Source organism: Amphibalanus amphitrite, unplaced genomic scaffold (assembly GCF_019059575.1).
Source record: "Amphibalanus amphitrite isolate SeventyFive unplaced genomic scaffold, NRLGWU_Aamphi_draft 000392F_arrow, whole genome shotgun sequence".
Classification (NCBI taxonomy): domain Eukaryota; kingdom Metazoa; phylum Arthropoda; class Thecostraca; order Balanomorpha; family Balanidae; genus Amphibalanus; species Amphibalanus amphitrite.
This window is the reverse complement of record NW_024881886.1, coordinates 431,760-451,759: the sequence shown is the minus strand read 5'-3', so window position 1 is coordinate 451,759 and position 20,000 is coordinate 431,760. Positions and strand designations below refer to the sequence as shown.

General features: G+C 57.8%; 1 protein-coding gene across 4 annotated transcripts in view; it reads right to left on the bottom strand.

Moving 5' to 3' along the window:
* The window catches only part of LOC122390351 (zinc finger protein castor homolog 1-like), a 68,627-nt gene that overhangs the window by 13,933 nt on the left and 34,694 nt on the right, over positions 1 to 20,000 (bottom strand). For all 4 annotated transcript variants that reach the window (XM_043383226.1, XM_043383227.1, XM_043383228.1 and 1 more), the window contains exons 4-7: positions 8,646 to 8,851; positions 7,723 to 7,807; positions 4,023 to 4,206; positions 1,104 to 1,302 (exon numbers count right to left, since the gene is read on the bottom strand). In XM_043383226.1, coding sequence (XP_043239161.1) covers positions 1,104 to 1,302; positions 4,023 to 4,206; positions 7,723 to 7,807; positions 8,646 to 8,851 — 674 coding nt within the window. The remainder of the gene's footprint in view (positions 1 to 1,103; positions 1,303 to 4,022; positions 4,207 to 7,722; positions 7,808 to 8,645; positions 8,852 to 20,000) is intronic.

Genomic DNA, 20,000 nt, shown 5'->3' with positions numbered 1-20,000 from the left:
AGGTCATATCGTGAACGCCACTCGGTGCTGCTGGCACTATTTGCCGCCATGGCTGTCAGATCGATCGTGCAAGGGGCTGAGGCGTGATAAGACGAATTTATGTGCTGATTGAGAGCGGAGTATTTCCATTTAAGGCTTCTGAAAGCGGGTCGATGTTGATTGTGGTAAATAAGTGGGCAGTTACCACGACAGCGCCATAACTATCTCCTTCGATCCCGTTGCAACCTCCTGCGGAACATGCCTCTGTGTCGTAGCCGAGTCAATTGTAGGGCGAGACAGTGGACACTTAAGTGGCTGAAGCAAACGGGGTGAAGCGAAGCCAGTGCAGAACCCGGCGTTATCTGCGCCGTTTCCGCTGCCACCGGGGTGGCTGTCGTCCAGTTGATGCTCGTCCTATCTCGGCCACCCGCGCGCCGCGCCGGTGGCCCCTGTCCTGCACTGCCTCCGCCGGGCTCACTGTTTGTCAGAGCGCGTGCCTGCTGTCGCACCAGACCGCGACATATCCGGCGAGCGCGAGAAAAAAGTGACAGCTCCGCGGCAACCCTGTGATAAACCCGTTGGTGCAGCGCACAGGAGACCCGCACAACGTCGGGCATCGGCAGGGTGGGCGCTACGTGACCTGCAGGGGCTGCACAGGTCAGGCGAAGTGAATGTGGTTTTGGCTTTGGATTAGATAGAAGGGCTAAATCTTCTGGACGCTTTCGCTTGGTTCATTGTGCTGCAGAAAGTGGAGATTGACGTTGGTGAGAAGCGTGAGCAAATTGATGACGATTAGTTAGATGTGTAACGATCTGTGATTGTTCCAGTGACCTGATTATCTCCGGAGAACCCACAACAGAATTACCGTTATAATCCCGGCGCCCACGGCTCAATTTGCTCGGCTTCGTGGAATGCCTTTGCAGAGCGCATCTCTGCAGTGAATGTGTAGCCGTGGGTCCAGTCCGTCCGGCCAGCTGCCATCCGCCGTTGCTGAGGGCGGACATTCTTGACTTGCCGGCTGCGGGTCTGGGTCTTACCCAGAGGCAGTGGATAGTGGCGGACTATAGGTCTGGGTCTTACCTTGAGGGATAGCAGTAGTGACAAACCGCGGATCTGGGCCTTACCTTGAGGCAGTGGTAGTGGGTCTGCTTCCTGTTGTGGCTGCAGTCGGGGTAGCGGTCGCCGCAGTCGTCGGTCGGAGAGTAGCGCATGAAGCCGTGCTGCAGCGAGTCGTCCCGCTTCTTGTGCCACTTGAAGTGGCGGATCATCTCCTCCTTCTTCACGAACACGCGCGAGTTGCACTCCAGGCAGTGGAAGTGCTCCCTGAAAGAGGAACATCAGCCTTATAAAAACCGACGTTCGGCTGTGATGAGGCAGGAGTTGTTCAATTAAAGCATTGCAATCTGGATCTAAATCAGAGTATTGTCATCTCCGAGAATGTGGGATAAGCGTGGCCCTGAACACGGACATACCTATCCGACAGCACAGCACAGGATAGGCTCTTTCACCGGCTTTTTATTTTCAACCAGACGTCTCAACAGGGACGGAAGGAGTGGTCATCCTCTCTTGTCACCTGGGGTGAAGCTGCTATCTGCGCTGACGGCCAGTCTCCTGCGCCGTCTCTGACTGTCCAGGCGCACTGACAGTCGGGCACCAGCCCACCTCGGTGTCAAAAGACACGCTCAGCACCGCTCTGCGCTCGTCATCACTTCGCGTGTCCCCTCTCCACCCTCCTAGCGGACCAACTTCGCCACCTCGAGCGGCGACAACAGTGATCTCACTTTTTCTCCGAATATCTGATAACAAAACAATCACGGCTTCTGAAACGCAGATGAATAATGAAAGCAAACCCTTTCGCGCGAATCGGTCTGTTTGTTTTAGTTCCATGCAAATTTTGCAACATGGCTCGCGGGTGCGAAGACCTTGCACCCCTCGGTGTCGCTGCCGCGGGCTGTGCCGACAGCGACCGTTCTAGCGAGCAGACGGAGGCTCTCCGCCGCCGTGTGCGGCCGCCGCCAGTTGGCATGACAAATCACAGCCTCGTACCGGGTCTCTGCTTCAGTTTATGCCGGCCGGGCGTGTTTTGTCTCGCAGACGGCGGCAGCGGCGCCGGCAGCGGCGCGACCTGCATGACTGGCTGCGGTCGGACGGCCCAGGGGTCATTACCGAACCCCGCAGCGCTCGGTCGCCGCCGGACTGACCGCCGCCGCCACGGCGCGGCTTTGCACGGCAGATTGGACGGCAGTGCCGCTGACAGTCGCGTTTACCGGGCTGCTTGTCGCCGGTCTCCGCGGCCGCTTTGTAAGGTGATGAGCGAACGGTGCCGCCGCCGCTGCATTGGTGCCTCGAAAGGGACTTGCCCAGACTCCAAGTTTTGTTGTTAAACGGGTACGTCCACAGAAGGGCAAGTGCCTTTGCATGCAGGGAACAGAGGATAATATTTCGGTGCAATAATTCGATGCGCAATTAGAATTCAGAGGCCACCTCATGCCTATGGATATTTATAGCCGTGCTGCTCAGACGAGGCACTGGAGGCGCTCGTCCCTCAACTTTCATAAAAGATGGTCTGCTTCTATTGCCCTTGATCAGTCAGATGTATGTACCGGGCCACCCGCCACAGCCGCCGCCCGCTGCCCTGCCACTTGCGGGGCCGCGTCGTGCAGCTGGCTCCCGCGGTGCGGCCAGACCGGCGCGATCCGGGAAACTGCGGCGAACCCGGCGCCCTCGTCGCAGCTGCGCCGCCCGCCGCGTGAGGGCCGCGTCTGCCCCGCTGCGCGGCGCTGCAATATTCATGGATGTTGCAGGCACGCCGGGACGCCTACGGGGGACCGTGGGAACAGCCGCGCCGCTTTTGTGCCGCCACCGCGCCGCTTTTGAGCTTTTGAGTCGGTTTCGACAGTCGGAGCGGCGCCGGGCGTGTGCGGAATCTGGCGCATCCTGTCGCTGCGCCATGTTTCGAATATTTACACGTCATCGAGGGAAGAGTTGAGCGGAGGCCATATTTCACATGACGCTAGGGAGGGCGACTGTGAGAAAATTGAAGTTAGACGCGGAGACGGGATGGATAAAGACGGGAACGGGGAACAAGTTAATGATGGCGAGGGGAGGAGACATGGGAACGGGGACATGAACAAAGCTGGAACATCATTTCGGAGATAGCGTTTACATGGATGAATATTGGTGTAATTTAACCCGATACGGGAAAAGAACATGAGGTTAATTTTGAATCGCTTAATGCTTGGTTAAGCCGAATCCATAGTCAATCCGGAGCAGAACTGCACCACCTATGAGCACCACACCAATCCTGGTGAGTGCAGTCGATATTTCCAAACAGAGCCAGAATTGGGTGGTCGGTCGGCTTGCACCAGTCACTGCACAATGGCCCCGACCGATGCGCTCCGCGGCTGTTTGCGGAGATCACTTTCTCAGAAGGTGCCGCCGCTGACCTGGCGGGCCCGATATGGGTCCGTTCGAGGGTGACCCATGTGGCCGACCCACTGTCGCGTGCTGATGCGCCTAACGACACCGGCTGCCGGCCGCCCGGCGCGACCGAGGAAGTGGAATTTAGGTCGATCACGGATGATTAGATGACTACTGGCCGTCTAGTCAGGGCAGCGTGGGTTGCTGGGTCGTTTCAAATGCAATATCCATGGCTCAGGATAAGGTGTAAACATGATCGTCTATGCATGGAAGATAACGACAGCGCGCGGGAGCCTTATTCTCCGGCAAGACAATGCAGGGCTTATGCATCACGAGTCTTTGTATTCAGCCGCTCAATACGGTGGAAATTCCCGGCGCCAGACACACAGACCAGTGTCGGATATCCTGGTGAGGTCAACACGGCCATGGACCAGTCAACGTGCTGTCGAACCTGTTCGCGGCCGTCATCATTAATGTGTGCATTTGTCTCCCTATTCTTATCATCGCTGCAACAATCACTATCAGCATTATCCCCTACCAAGGGTAATCCAATCATCGATGTCATTATCATCGTCATCCCCACCACCAGCACGATTGCCATCATGCTCAGCGCAGGGACTCACCGGTAGCTGAGGTCGATGCAGTGATTGAAGCCGCACTCCTGGGCGCTGGTGAAGCGGCGGACGTAGCGGCCGTAGTCCACGGCAGTGTTCCTCCGGTCCGTGGCCGTGGTCGCCGGGGACGGAAACGGCAGGCCGTTGGCGGGAGACACGCCCGATGGAGGCACCGGAGTCCCGGCCGGAGCACCTGCGGGGTACAGGTCAGGTCAGACAAGGAGAGTTAGTGATGGTCAGATGAGGGAGAGTCACTTCTCACGGAGTCGGGGAAGTCAAGAAGGCAGTATCACAGAGCAAGCCGCCATTCCAGCAGCCGTGAGACGAAATGGTGCTGTCAGGTGATGATGCTGGTAGACTTTTCCTCTTGGAAACAGCACCTGCAAGGTCAGACGTAGGGGTGGCTGGACATTCAGCTCGAAAATTACGACGAAGCGAACGAGAAATGCAGAGAGCGACGGCCTTTCAATGGACCATCGAATGGAGACCTTGCCGAAAGCTATTGCAGGCTGCAACTCTGCCTGGAGTAGATAAAGGAGCCAGCCTCGCCTTTTGCCAGAGTACCATACGTCTCCCGGAGTCGCCGGCACTAAACGTCGTCGTAAGGATCCGACTTGGTATATGTCCGATTGCATTCCCGACAGGGGTTCTAAATGCGACGGGTTTTAGCGGCAAACGTAAGTGCTCGTTTTACTTCTCCCAGAATACCTTTCCAGCGATGAGCGGTGAGGATTAGGTGAGCTAGGAGACGGGAGTCCAAACAAAGTGTCCCATCAAAACAGCCCGTGGCGACAGCGGCGACAGGCCATTAGGGTGCCTTGTCTCTCTCGACTCCGCCGCAATCTCCGCCGGGCGCGCCAACTAATGCTGATGAACACTAATGACCCTCTTCGCGGCCCGGTGCGACAGCCCCATTCTGCCTGCGCAGCGCCACTCGACGTACCACTCATGAAACCGACATTTTCCAATTAAGAGGAGCTGCAATCAGCGCCTGTATCGGGCCTGTATCCGGCGGCCGCGCGCCCTGGCGCCCGCCGGTGAGCCACTTCCTCTCGGTCCATTCACGCGCGCGTCCGCCGCCGCCCCGTCCCCCGGCGGCGCGGCCCTTCCGCACCCCACGGCGCCGCCCAGCACCGCCTTTGATCATCACCGAACCGGCGACGTGCCGTTATTATCGCATTTTGGTTGCACTATTTAACCCTTTCACGGGAAATGGGCGCTTCTGGAGAGGATTTTTTGCAACGCCTCCCGCTGTGTCGGGGTTCGAGCGACGGGCGGTGACGACAGCTCCCACAGAGGCGGCGGAAGACGGCGGAGGGTGGCCGTGAGATGAGACGGCTGCGGCCGCCCGGAGGTACACAGAGAAAACCCAATTTATTGATCGGCCCACGCCGTGAATGGTGCACAAAAAGCGCTCGGCTCGAGCCCGCCGGTCGTTTGCTAAAATGTGGAATTAGCATCTGTATGGCGCGGCGCGGCGGTGAATGGCGCCACAGAGATGAAGAACTGGGGAGAGGGTTATATGCCGGCGCACGTTCTGCATATTGGCGCGCGCTGAGCAAGAGGCTCGGGGCCCGCAGATCGGCCTCCGTGCCACCGTGGCCGCAGGCGCTACCATAGCCCCAGCCAGAGCTGTCATATCATCCCGGCCTCGTATTATTTCCCGCTCATTGGGCGCGGGCGGGGAGTCCCTGTGACAGTGACGATCGCGATGGGGGTCGGCTCAGTTGCAGCGTGATTTAGCACCGGTGACAAAATGGCGACGGGCGTGCCGAGCGGCGACCGCAGAACGCGGCGTCGCGCACGACGATAGAGCCATCGTCCGGCGATCGGCGGTCCGATTACGCGAGCGCTCCACTCGGATCGTCGCGATTCGACCGTAAACGTCACGCGGCCGCTATTTACACCGGACAGTCGGTCTCTAATGACCGCGGCCGGCCGGGCGGCGGCGAAGGCGGCGCATCGCGGATAAATCCCCGCGCCGGGGAGCGGCCGACCGCGGTTTCGGACGGCTAAGCCGCCGTGCCGCGCTGTGTCGCGCTAATTGACGCCGTGCAACGTCCGCCATTTTGGAATGGCCGTGCCGTGCCGTTCTGGCGGCGGCGGTGACGCGACTGCGGTGGGCGGGCCGAGTGGTATTACAGCCTTAGCCACCGCGAGATCTCCAGATATTGACCACAGTGGCGGCGCGGCCGGCCTGGACCCGGTGCCGGCGTCGGGCGTGCCAGCCAACCGCCGTCATGAAGACTATATGGCGGACGTCTCTGGCGGGCGCTGTCGGGCACAGCCACTCCCCAACGCCGCATGCCATCGTGGCTGCTGTGACAGCAGATTTGACCCCCGCGGTGCCCTCCCGACGCCTACACTTGGAGCAAATGCACTGAGAGCAATCCGATCCGACGCCTGCATTCATGAAAAAGGTCACGCGGCGGGCGGGAACAATGCGCCGCGACGCTGCGCTGGCACTCACCGGAAGACGACAAGCTGTTGGGGTGGGACACCTCTTCAGGGTGTGACGGATGGCGGTGCACCGAATAAATGCATTAACTATGATCATATCGGTCATGTCTCGCGGATGCAAATCCCGGTTTGGCACGCTGGCGCGAAATGGGGTTCTTTTGAAAACGGAAGTAGCAGTATCGGGCCATGTTATTGATGCCCCGATGTCTGGCAATAGCTACAGGTTTGAAAACATGATTCGAATTCGTCAGCGCCTGTTTTGTGGGTACTCAGAACCGTGCCATGCACTGACAAAAACATGAGCTTTGCCTTTCTAGCGGCCAACGGCTGCAATGCATGAACGTCCAGCAATAAGTAAAACACGAACGCCAGCCCCCATACAGGTGCGAAAGTGAGGGCGACGCGAAACGTGCAATCCATATTTATGCGCCATCTTTATTCAACACGTGACTTACTGCACGTTTAATATGTTGCAGCTGCGCATTCAGCGTGAAACCATCGGTCACGCATTGGGCTCTGCACACTTGTGCCGCCTCCCTCACAGCGGGATCACTGAAGAGTCCGCAACAAAATTGATCTGCTTTGCGTCATTCATATGACACCCATGGGGCGAGCGCTTTCAGAGGCAAGATGAACTGACGCATTTATTAGACTGCCATCCCGGAAGAGCGGTGATACGCTCGGGGGACGCAAGGCGTCTCCGGTCAGGCCGGTAGTGTAATTCAGACATTCCAGCGGGATGGCGTAGCGGCTGCAGGGCGCAGTCATCTATCATACATGACACGCTCGCCTTCTTCCTCTTAAACATGAAAGAAACATCAACATTCCACATTCTCACAGAAGCTACCAGCACATTTCGGCCCTAGTATGGCGCGTGCAACGGCGCCTGCTGATGAGGCGAGGTCAAACTCGATGCACGACCGATTTTCGTCGAGTTTTCACCAGAAACGGGAACCAGTATGCATGGAGGTGATGTCAAGAATGCGGTACACAATGCTCCACCCTGAACGGTGGACTGGCACGGGGCGTGGGTGATGCTGCACCGAATAACAAGTAGCAGTATTGTGTCTCTGACTATACTCTGACGGCAATCATCTGACAGCATTTGACTGCTGCATTCTGCATGTTGTTTTTTATGAAATCCAGTTCTTACATAACCGAAGATCCTGTTTCGTGACACAAAGTGATGAACATCAAGACATGGGATGGTAAACGAGATCCGATGCGAACGCGGAAAGCACCAACTCACCGTGAGCACCGGCCTGCGCCAGGCCTCGGTCCTTGTTGAGGGCGGCGAATGTCAGCAGGGTGGCCATGTTCTGGGGCAGCAGCAGCTGAAACGCATATCGTCACACAGTTCAACAAACAGTGCCACCTCCTCGCGCGATTCAACAAACATTGGCATGACAGTGTCCAAAACGATCACGTCATCTGGGCGTCGTTCACGCATTTCGCTCAGTGGAAATACGATCACACGTCTGGACTGCATAACTCAGGGAGGCTGAAGCTGAGAAACTGGATGACGAACTGGGGAAGTCGGATGAAGGAGGGTGAATTACTGTTTTCCCATACCTGCTACATTGCATGATTAAATCGAGACATCCAGGCATTTTAATGGCACGTGCACTGTACCACACTTTTCAAAGTTTAATGCAGTGCTTTAATATTGCCAGCCGTGTGGTTCAAGGGGTGTGGTTAAACGCGTTGAACCACACGGCTGCTGACGTCACTATCAATTATAGTTGTGAGCTTTTTGGCAGGTATGGGAAACACCTTCCAGCCCTCAGGCCAGGAATTCAATAAATGTCACCTCGCTTTTTTAGCGAAAAGCACCTCGGGCCTAACGGCCCTCGGAGTTTTCGCTAAAAAACCTCGGTGACATTTATTGAATCATCCCGGCCCCGGGCAGGAATATATTAATGGCAACGTTGAGTTGCGTAACAAAACACGGGAGCTGTTTTTGAACTATCGCTTTTGCCCGCATCTTCCGTTCATGATTTTGCGGTCCAACTTCTGACCAGTCTCCTAAACTACTTCTTTGCTATCCAACTGCTCTTAAACTTAGTTTCAGTTTCTTTTAGCCCTCTGCAACTAAGCGACCAACGCTGTCCCCGGCTACCCAAACACTAAACAGTCCCACCCGACTTTAACCCCGTCCCCCCGGCTACTGACCCCGTTGCCGCCCATGGCAGTCCGTGCGAGAAGTCGTCGCCTCTCCTGCTCCAGTGCCGCTGCCTGACCCGGTGACGCCGCCCTCGGTGTGTGAGGAGGCGTCGGCGGCTGGTGGGGCGGCTGCTGGGGCGATGTTCGGCCACCCCCGCTCGGAGCCGGGGCAGCAGCCGGCGGCAGACGACCGGTCAGATGCTCGAAGAGCTTCCCTGAAACAGACGATATGACCACGTCAGTCATCGTGGTGATCCGTATGACATTATACTAGCTATATATGCTCCGAAGCATTTTCCCACAATGGGACATCGCTGTATGAACATCATAGCCCTTGCTCGGCCGGTTGACTTCCGCTCATGCAACGTGACATAGTTGGCGTTCCGTCTATTGACTATGTGACATGCCGAAGAGTTCGCTGTCGATTTCTCAGCGCCATGACCACCGATACCGGTCGTAGGGCGCGTCTGAGCTGCCCTCGACCGCGCCGCGATCGGGCCGGCGCACGGACCAGTTTTTGCCGAATTGTGTCGTTTTTACCACATTCTCCGGTCGGTGGCTCCCACGCCGCCGCCGGGCCTCGCTCGGGGCCAGAGGGAGAGACGATAGATCGGGCGTAGGAGAGGGAGCGTGAGCGATAGACACAGGAAAAGGAAATCGCCGATAGTGTGATGATTGAGGGGGCTGATGACTGCGGACACGGATCGTTAACGAAGTTGGAGCGCCAAATGAGGAAACCTGCCACCCTGAGCGTTTTTGCCACCTGGCTGTATTCCCTCGGATGCTAAAACTCGCCACTTCCACGGCTGTGCTCGTTGTAGATTCTGGAAGTATCGCCCGGGGACCCTCAGGCCGGGTCATGACCCGCCATGACACGGGGCCGACGACACGCCACGTGATGACACGGTAATGGTGTCGCCTGATGAGGCCCTGCCGCCGGCAGTCGAGTGTGACAGTCCGCCGGGCGTCCCCAGACGGAGAGAATGACCGCAAATTATCGGCCTATGCTTATTAGGCGTCGTCATTATTTACCGGCTGCTTATGCAGGATTGCGGCGGCTGGCGCCAGAGCACCGCTAGTTCCTGACGCCCCGGAGATAAGCGCGAATCAGAACGAAGTGGCATCATAAATCGACACGGCCTGCGAGAAAATGCCGCTCTGGCCTGTATGTTATAAGGCTAACGGTACGCGCGCCGCGTGCAAAACCGGTGCAAACGAGCGGCGACACGCTGTTTCTGGCTCTGATCCGGCAACAGATTCGCTCGACCTCCAGACACAGGCATCGCTGTATGCAAAGTTGGTCCGGAGCGGTCCGGCTCGTCCGGTCCAGAAACGCTGCTCTGCCGTCAGCCGGATGCTGGAACTGCCCGCCAAATGACGCCGTTCGACCCAAGAATGAGACGGTAACACGGACTAGGTCGGATGCCCGATCGCCATCGGGGCGCCCCGAGGCGGCGGAGGAGGCGGGTCGTTTCCAGCGCGGCCGGGAGACCCGATCGTGCATGCGGTCCGGCCGGACGTGATCCTGCGCCCCGGCCTCCTCGCTAATAACCTGCTGCATGACCCCGGCTCCTCGGCGCAGGAATGTGCACAAAAAAAATTTGCATCCGAGGCGCTCTGCCGGGTCGAGTCATGAGAACTGGAGGAAATGCGCCGCCTCGCCGGCTCTAAATCACCTTAGCGTGTAATCTCACAGGATTCGCCTGTTATTAGCCGAAAATTGCAATTACGAATCGGTCGTTTATTGGCGGTCGTCGATGGCCGGCCGGCCGGCTTGGCGTCGTGTTTTCGCAGGTCGTTTTGTTGGCCGGCGCCGCCGTGACCGCCGGCCGACCCCGGCGGCGGCGCGCCGCCAGAACGGGCGGCGACGTTCCCACGCGCGCGACTCCTGTGACATTTAAATGGCGCGGCTCCCACGGCGCCGCCGGCGGCGCGACCTCCGACCCGCGCGCGGCTGACTTTAATTTCTCCCGACTTCTGGATCCAGAGAAAATCGTGAAAAGCGACAATTAGAGGTCTCGAGGAGTCATCAGGGCCTGCCCTCCGCTCTCACGGCCGTGAGTATTAAAAATTGATCGAGGGAAAATGGCGCGCCGCGCCGCTTTTGTCTCTCTTGCCACCCGGAGGATAATGAAGGTGAGCGGGATGGAAAAACGAGCTCATTGTCTCTGAAATGAGCCGCGGACGGCGACTGGAGTGGATGGCTATCTGGATCGTCCGGACACTCCCACCTCCATCCCGTCCTCAGGAACCTCCTCCCCTGCCTGGGACGTCCTCCCCTCCCTCCTCTCTTCCGGTCGGGGCCACCCCTCTCTCCTGGCCGCTCACGACTCTCTCGCCGCGGTGGAGAGCCAGCGGCTATCACTGGGCCGGGCCCATCAACATTATCACTGCCATCACGGCCGTCGTTACGCCGCCCAGCTAACCGGCAGGCCGACTTCCCGAGAGCAACTCTACATAGACTCGCCGCCCGGCACTGGACCTGTGACGTCACAGGTCGTGACGGCGCTACACGGTGGCGCTGCGACCGAGCGCAGCCGTAACTGGTGGGCCGAAACGCGACCCGAGCGAATGCAGCGCCGGTGCACTGACCAGGGCAATTATCGTTAACTTACAGCTCTATAAAGTGTAGCGGTGGCTAGGGGCCGTGGGAATGCCTAGTCACGTGACCCCGGCGGCGGCCAATTAAAGTAGCGTTTCGGCGGCTCCTTTCCCGGGTTGGCTTTAATTTTGGCCGGGCGGGTCGCAGGTCAGTGGCGCGCCGCGACGTGCCGCAATTGGCGATCCCCGAGCGATGCTTTTTGCGAGCGAACGCCTGATGAAAAGTGTATCAAAAGAATGGTAATGGTGGGAGGCGGCAGGGGTGACGCACTGGGGCGTGCGCTGGCGCGCCGCGCTGCAAAGGGTCAACAGGGGCGCGGAATTCGCCAAATGTGGGAAAGCGCGTGTGAGTCAGCTGCGAAACTCGTGCGAGTCAGGCGCATCGCTGGGAATCAGCGCGGTGCCTCGGGCGAAATTTCGGTGAGCAAGTGACAAGGCACGCCGCTCGCTGACACGGTGGCTCCCGGGTCGACCCTCGGGTCTCAGAGGTGGGGTCATGACCTGACACAGAGCCAAACACGGACGGAACACGACTGACATCGCCGGTCGCAGCCGCCCGCCCGCGTTGTAATGGCAGGAAACTTGGGTCTCCGGCTCTACGAGCGGACGTAATGGGTCCAAATGGACGGTTTTCGACGCTGGCGGCACAAGTGCGGCAACAAGCCCTAATCCGGTCGCTTCCTGCGCCGAGATGCGCTCCCATTCCGGGTCGGCCAGATCGGCAGGGGCAGGCGGGGCGGGTGGGTCGGAAGCGGTACCCAGCACGGCGCCCTTGGGACGTCGTTCGCACCATTTTACGGCCCAGCCTCCGACAGCGGCGCGGCAGCCGAGCGGAGCTTTTACGATGTTCGTCTTTGTTCGCAGTCAGACTGTGCAATAGGCTGTTCTGTTGCGGTGCCGAGAGAGAGGTCAGATTCATGCACCGTTTGGGAGCGTTTAGGAAATACCTCGTCAGGGTTAATTGCGGGCGCCGCGGGCGCTCCGTTCGGAAATAACTGAGGCTGGGAAGAAACGGGAAACGAGCCGGTGAGTAAGGAGTGAGTCGCATGTTTGGAGGTTTGAGTCAGCCGAGGAAATCGGAGGAATTCCCGGCATCATCAGGTCAGCCGGTATCGGAGCACTGAGTCACATCGGCTGCATATGCATAGATTGACAATGCATGCCGGCCTGCCGGTCTCCACACGGCCGTCCGCTTTTTATTCTTCCCAGAAGTTTGAGGCACTAAATAGCAGAGTGTTGTTCTGTGAAAGAACGTGACCGAACCACGGGCGCACCACCGTGGTGATTACCAGTTCCCGTTCGGCTCTCCAGCTGCCGCGGTAATCTGATCAATTGCTAAACTGCCGGATCGCCGGCCCGACATGAGCGACTTCCTCATCCACAGCTTTCTCCGCGGGCCTGACGGCGGGCAGCTGCCCTCTCAGACACCCCAGCGGCATCGACGGAGGCTGCAATGCGTCTCTGTGCCGCGCGATCGGCCGTCAGAAATAAATTGAATGAACAACAATCGTGTGATCGCGCGGCGGGTCGTCTACGAGTGGGTGCAGTCACTTGGAACGGGCCAACGAGCGACTGCCGTTGCGCCGTTCAAGTGCCAGCTTCCCAGGATTGGTGCTAGGCGTTATCATCTCCGCTCTACCCGAGTGCAGCTAGCGGATTGATAGGGATGGCGTACCTCAGTGGTCATTCACCCTTCTCAACTCAGCTGCTGCCTGCCCTGACTTCACCTTCTATGCCATTCCCCACACCTTTAGAGTGCCGTCACTCAGGGTGTCAATCTGAATATCCTCCTGTCCTACGAGACGACGCCCTCGCTAGGACGGCCAAGTGTCCAGTCTGTCCCTCCAACCAGAAGAGACACCAGCAGCATTCCGTCCCGAATGTCTCCAGACACCGGCAGCATTCAGCTCGACTTCTAGCAGCGCAGGCAGAGGGGTGGGCCGCCGGTCGGTGACACTTTTGCAACACCACTCTGCTGCCGCCGGTGGTGGTGGCCGTGCCGGCGTGGCGAGGCATTCAGGTCTGGGATTAGTGCTGCCACCGCCGCGTAAAATATCTGGTTGCAGGTGAAATGCCGGGTCCCGCGAGGCGGCCGCGGCGGAATTTATGCTCGAACCCACCTGTGCATACTAATGCGGCGATCGTGCACGCTGATTGTCAAGAAAACATGTAAAACCGGACTGTAGCGCTATTTAGGAGAGGCGACCCCTCCTGGTCTATGCGCCAGATTAAGTCCAGATCGGTGGTAAATGTCGGTGTGGGGTCGATTTATTTGTCGGAGAGCTCGCGGTTCGGGCAGCGGGTTTCATGGGGGTGACGGTCAGCCATATTGGTATGTGACTGTCCCGACACAATTCTCGCGCTGTCCATCCCTTCCCGTCCCCCCCCCCCCCCCGGGTCCAGGCAGCTGCATGCCGTCGGGATAGGTGTCGCCACCGTACCGGGCGCGAGACGATTCATTAGTTTGCTTAGCGAGCTCTGATGGGAACAGACGTTGTGTGGAGGCGGAATAAATTTGGCCGCTATGGGCCGTAAACGTCATAATTTTCAGCGCTGATGTGCGATGTTGAAGGGGTTAAACAAACGCAGTGAGACGGCCGATTGAGTCGTCTGTTTTCCTCATCAAAGCTCGATAGGCTGAACACCAGGTGTAGGCAGTTGACGTTAGCTTTATGGGCTTTTCGTGAAACGGTCTGTTTCCCTAACATCAGAGGTGTCCACTTAATGACTCATTAATTCCCATAGTCGTCTACCGTGACGAAGATTCATTGTGAATTTTTCCTGTTTTGTGGAAAACGGTGATTTAGTAACGCATACGTTTTGCAGAATAAACAAACCGAAGCAGACGACGTGAGTTAATGCAACCACCGTGTCTACTGGATTTCATGCAGTGTTATTCTTGCTAGAGAGCAAACATTTGCCCGGCTCTTCCTGAGAAAACGTTCATTCGTCATCTCTCGAGGGCCTGGTTTATCCTCCACCGCATCGACACACCCGAGCCCACGCTCCTTTCCCTCATCACCGGCGAAAAGTGCCAGTCACACGGCGATCCGTCAAACACCTTGCGCGCACCCGACCGTCGGCTGTTCTCGACGCTCGCCGGCGAACTCTGCGCACAATCGACGATCGCGGCGACACAGCCACACAAAGTGGCGCGCTGTCGACCGACGACGGACGCACAAAGCTGGCGGCTCGAGCTGCGAACGGACCCTTGATCGGCGTGGTGACAAAAACGAAAGGAGACCACTTCGGACCAGATTTATCATCGCACAAAAAGGTGCCGTGTAGAGAACTGACGCGCTCGCAGCGCGCGAGGAAAAAACATGAACTCGTCGCTTCTCAGGGCGACCAGGACACCATTAGGTCGATCTGACCCTCCTGATCGGCGACCCTGATGACGACGCTCGGCCTTCAGCAAATCTGAAATTAGCCTTCACCGCGGAATCCAATTTTTCTTTCTGGTAATTTGTACGAAATAAACGACTGCGGCAGTCTGGGCACTCCGTGCGGTCGATACACTCTGCCCTCGTTAGTCGGACTGCCAATTTGGGTAAACTGCGGAGACTGTGAGGCGGACGGACAAAGGGACGAGCGGAGCTGCCACTCGACGATGGCCCGCGGCGCGTGTCCCGAGAAAAACGGCGCCCAATTGGACAGGTAAACAGACGGTTTGTGACGTCCAGCTATTCGGCAGACGCGACTGAGCGAGGGACTCCGATCGGGAACAGATGGCACGTCCTCAGGACGATGGTGGATATCTACAATGAGATGTGGCCTCGGTGCCGCTGTGGATAGTATCATAAACCCGGAGCACGAACCTGTATCTCAACATACGAAGTTGGAAAAGATGCAATGCAAAGCGGGTCACGGTGATTTTTGCTGAAAATCAGTAATACTGACGTGGCCATAAACTCTCGATGAAACCACCAGCACAGTTGCTTTACATGGCATGAATGTTTACATGATGCGAGCTCGTATGATGCATCTGGGCTGGATCCTGGTCCGCGACTCTCAACACGTTGATAAAATGTCAGCAGAAGCGGGCTGCCGAAACTGATAAGCAATGTCCAAACATCGTAGATTCACACTACCCTTGCAGCTCCAAATTGTCATTCATTATCAGGCTACATTTTTCACTCGTGCACACTGCACATGCATGCTTGTACTCGTAAGCTCACCTCAGCATGCTCCCCCGACAGTCAATTCTCGCGAGATCGTACAGCTGGCATTGCCGATTCCGAGTCGTTATCAGCCTGGCACCCTTGACCTGAGCAAGATGCATTCTCGGACGCCGCGCTGGACGCAGCGACGCACGCAGTCGACGCACGTGCGCGTGTAATCGCGACACCATCTGTGTAATGTCGTCGCGCGCCGGTAACTCGTTCAGACGTCAGCTCTGTGTGGACCCGCCGCCGCGCGAGCGCACAACAGATCGGCGACCGGCCGTCCATACGGGGATAATCCTCCCTCCCTCTGGGGCCGCGCGAGCCGTCTCTGATCCGACGCCGGCCTTCTCTGGCGGACAAAGACGGTCTGTGAGCGACCCGAACGCGGGCAATTCGTCTGCCGGTGACTTGCGGAACTGGTGCGGCGTGCACCGCCATTAAGGGCCATTATGTGATCTGGACGGCGGCGATGCTCGTCTCGTGTGGCCCGTCCCAAATGTCACTCACTGGGTCGGCCCCAGGCGCTTCAAGAAAACGCCGGTCGAGTGTGCAACAGCACGTCGATCTTGAGGTCGCCGCCGGGCGCGCTGGAGGGTGAGAAAGGGCGAGGCTCACTGAAGAATCCGAATTGAGAGGTGACTCACAAGATCCGCGGTGTGAGAAGACACAGGACCCGGACTGAGAGCGAGTATTTACATTAGCTCGGCGCTGTCCTGAGCTCATTGTCTCTGGAGATCGACGCCTGGAATGGCGCTCGGCGTCTGGTCTTTTGCAGCGCCGTGCTGGTGCCGATTGGCCAGAGGTTATCTCTTTCCTGATGTCATCGCCGGCAGACCATCGGTGCACTCCAAAATGGCGTCGGCCTGTCGCGCAGCCTGGTCAGGACATTCTGGTGAGCAGTTCAGATGAGGCGGTGGGCCGCTCCCAATCGGCGGCTGACGTGGCCCTGCTGATGTGGCACGACCCCCGAGAGGGCGGCCGTGCAGCGTGCAGAGCGCAGCGCGAGATGGGGCGAGGGCCTGACTGTGGGATTTACCCTGAATCAGAGCCAGTCCGGACACCTACCGGGCGAAATCCTCCTCCATTTTGCCGCCCTCTTGTCACACCGCTGCTCACCGCAAAAGCCGAATGGATGTCCCGGATTTCGCGCCGAGCTCGAGCCTCCGCCGGTTACGGCTTTGTTGCGGTTTGTTGCACGGATATTGCACCAACTGGGTGCACGGCCCGCAGCGGCAGGTGGCTCCCTCTCTCCGGCCCTCTCGGCCCAGAGGGCCCACGCCTAATTCTGGAATCGCGCCGCGTCGCCATAACCATTACCAAATGGCCGGCAACGCCTCGCGGGGCGCTGCAGAGCTTTGTTCTCCGAGCCGTAACTATTCTGCAAATACCTCGAATGTTTTGTCTTCATAGGGGCAATAAACCGCAGAAGAATGTTGCCAGATGGTGAGAAAAGTCCGTAATGGACCTGTCGAACGTGCAGGCGCGGGCGCGGCGCCTCGCGGAGGACGGCGCTGCACGGGGGCAGCACATCTGCGTGTCATGCTGCGGTCATCGCGGATGATCGGCCACGAAGTCGCGGGACGGGGCCGATCTGTATAACCACTGCAATCCGGCGCGATCCTGCAGTCCCCGAGGCGGTCTGGCCGGCTCTCGAGACGACTTCATGCTGTGAGAGGCCGCTCGGACGCCGCTCCGGCTCCGCTCTCGGCAGGCGGCCGGGACGGCCCGAATAACTCGCCGCGAACGCCGCGCCTAGCCAAAACTGGCGCGCACGGATTACGGGCGCAAATTTATCGTGCTCCGAGCGCCGGCTGAGATTTACACAGCTATCTTAAAAATCGTCGGTGGCTCGGCGGGGCGTCGATTCGGCGATACTCGTTGCAACGTCGAGCGCATTCATTATTTATGGTCATTAGTCTGACGTTGGACTCGTCGCTCATCCTCCGCTCTTTCTCCTGTCCGTATCCTCCGCGGCTCTTTCTTAGGGACCTGTTGCCGCCCGAGATGCCGCGAGATCAACAGGTAGGGTCGGCCGGGTTCAATTTTGTTTTTCGTCGCGGCGTCTCGGCCGTATTCAATAGTTTGGAAATACCGACAAGATCAACGACACCCGCGCAAAAAGCCGAACCTGGCGAGACGGTGGCAAAAACGGCCGCAAAAACGCCCCCACCGAAATGTCGGGAAGAGAAGAATTGCCTTGAATCCAATCGCAGATAAAGGCTAGTATTACCTCGATTGTAGGACACCAGACGCCTTCGGCTACACGCGGCGGGGACAGCAGGCATACGGGTGGGAGGGTGTGGCCCAGAAGGGGTAACCGTAGTCGGATCGGCAAGTCACCGGGTAAATATTGAACGGGTCAGCGTGTGTGGCCGCGAACGACCCTCACCTCATGGCTCGCCATTGGGCGGGGATTCGAGGTTCACTTTTCACGCCAGGAGGTCTGCCGGCCAGACGGGGTGCCCGATAAACGAGTCCGAGAGTGATATCAAACTTGGGGTCATTTCATGCATATTAAGTCGCGAACAGCAGAAAAACGGCCATAAAACAGTCTGGGGAGTGTATAAATGCAGCAAAACTTGCCAACGCGGCGTCTCCCCGATGTGTGGAGCGCCGCGGGACGGTGAGGAGGGTTGCGGTGGTGGAAGGAGGCACTGACCCCGCTTGGGGACGCCGGGAAGGGACGCGCGGACCGGGTTTGCCAAAATCGGTGCGTAAGGTGTCTGTCCAGACAGGCGCCGACCTCGTGGGGGCCAGTTTTAATCTCTCACCCGGTGTGCCAGTAAGGGCATCGGGTGCACACAAGATATAATTCGAATGAAGCGCGATCTATGAACGCCTGAATCGCTTAATGAGACGCAAACGGTGTCATAAACCTAAGTGAAACATGAGAGGCTCGGGTCTGACTACAACGGTGAAGAGAAACGGAATGGATGTTCCGCTTGGATGCACTAGTTATTTAGCTACATTTATCCAAGCCTAATAAAGATGTTCAAATTTATGCAATGTCCGTTTCGCCACTTACATTCACGATTTACCGAGTGTGCATTGGTGTTTCTTGATAGCGAACATCTCAGCTGGATGTGCCCATCGCAGAGTCATGAACATCCATCAGAACAAGCGCCGCATTCACGCAGACAAGCGCGACTCTCTGCGGTCACGAGTGACCCACTGGCGCGCTGTCCGAGAATTTCTCATCCTTTGTTTCTCTGTCCGTTCCGAGCAGCGCAGATCACTCTGCTAATGAGCTCGGTTTTTAGCGACGAGAGCAGAGCGCATGCAATCGACTGACCGGTCGGGGTCACGAGCGTTACATGCTCCAGTTGGGGCCGATTTACGGTGCGCCGGACCGCTTCTTCTCCGGAGATTGTTGAGCACATCATGAGGCGCCTACTCAGAGCTGTGGTGAGAATACCGCAGCGGCAAGCGAGAAACGGCACCAGACCGGACAGCCAATGTGGCGAGGAACTTGTCTGACGCTGAACCGAGTCGCCTTGAACTACTTTTGGACAACAAAAGCAACCCGACCTGCAATGATATCTGGAACTAGGTTACATGAAATGATTTGAGCAAGCTTGTTGACATATAGCAAATAATGCAGTTTAAGTAGGTACTGTCGTGCATTTGCTGGAGGGTCGCTACGGTAAAGGATCTCGCAGCATTAAAACTTTCGGAATAAGTCTTCCGTCTTCTAAGGATAAAGTCGTCGCAACGCTGTCGACAAAGGTGTAGTGGGTACATCTCGGCAATCTATCTGACCTCGCCGACGCAATAAACCACATCGAGCTTGCACAAGGGCCGTGAGGTCGTCGTCCTCTCCCATCCACTCGCGTTCCGCAACCCATGAACCACACACATCATTCCCTCTCGTGCAGAAGACACAATCGGTAAATGACTCATTTCGTGTACAGAAAGTATGTCTGTTAGCTTTCTGAATGAGAGGTCAAACGGATCAACACCATCCACACCGCCGAACAAACTGTGAATATGCCGGAGGTTACAGCCTTACACGCTTTCCGCAATTATCGACGATTACTGCGTGGTCCGCGTGCAGCTCTGGCCACGCCATGCGCACCACCCAAATCAGTACCGGTGCACGAGCGGCCCGCGCCGATTTGCATACTCTAATGGCGCGTCTGGGTCGGTCGGTGTCACCGTCCTGCCCGCCGGCGGTCCGGGTCAGCGTGGGGTCACGGGGCCGCGGCCGGCGCGCCGCCGCCACCTCGTTCCCGGCCGGCCGAACGGCCTGCAAATTGCACATGTTTGCCGGTAACGGCGCACCCCTTATATGGCGCGCCATATGAGAGGCGGAGATCGTCGCCGTCCGCGGCGGCGGCATTAGCATGTGAAAAGCCTGCAATGACTCGAGGTGATCTGATATGGGCACCCGATGGGAAATCGCCCTAACCAACATGGACGCCATGATTTCGCATTCAGTGCGGGGCCCAAGTGGATCATCGGAGAGTTTTTCCGCCGCTTCTTTTGCAACGGGTGCTCGAGAGCTCCCACGGAGGCGGCGGGGTCACGGAGCGAGCGGGCTCTTGAGGTGAGGTGACGAAACAATACAGAGCCTCGAGAGGAAACCGGAGAAAAACAG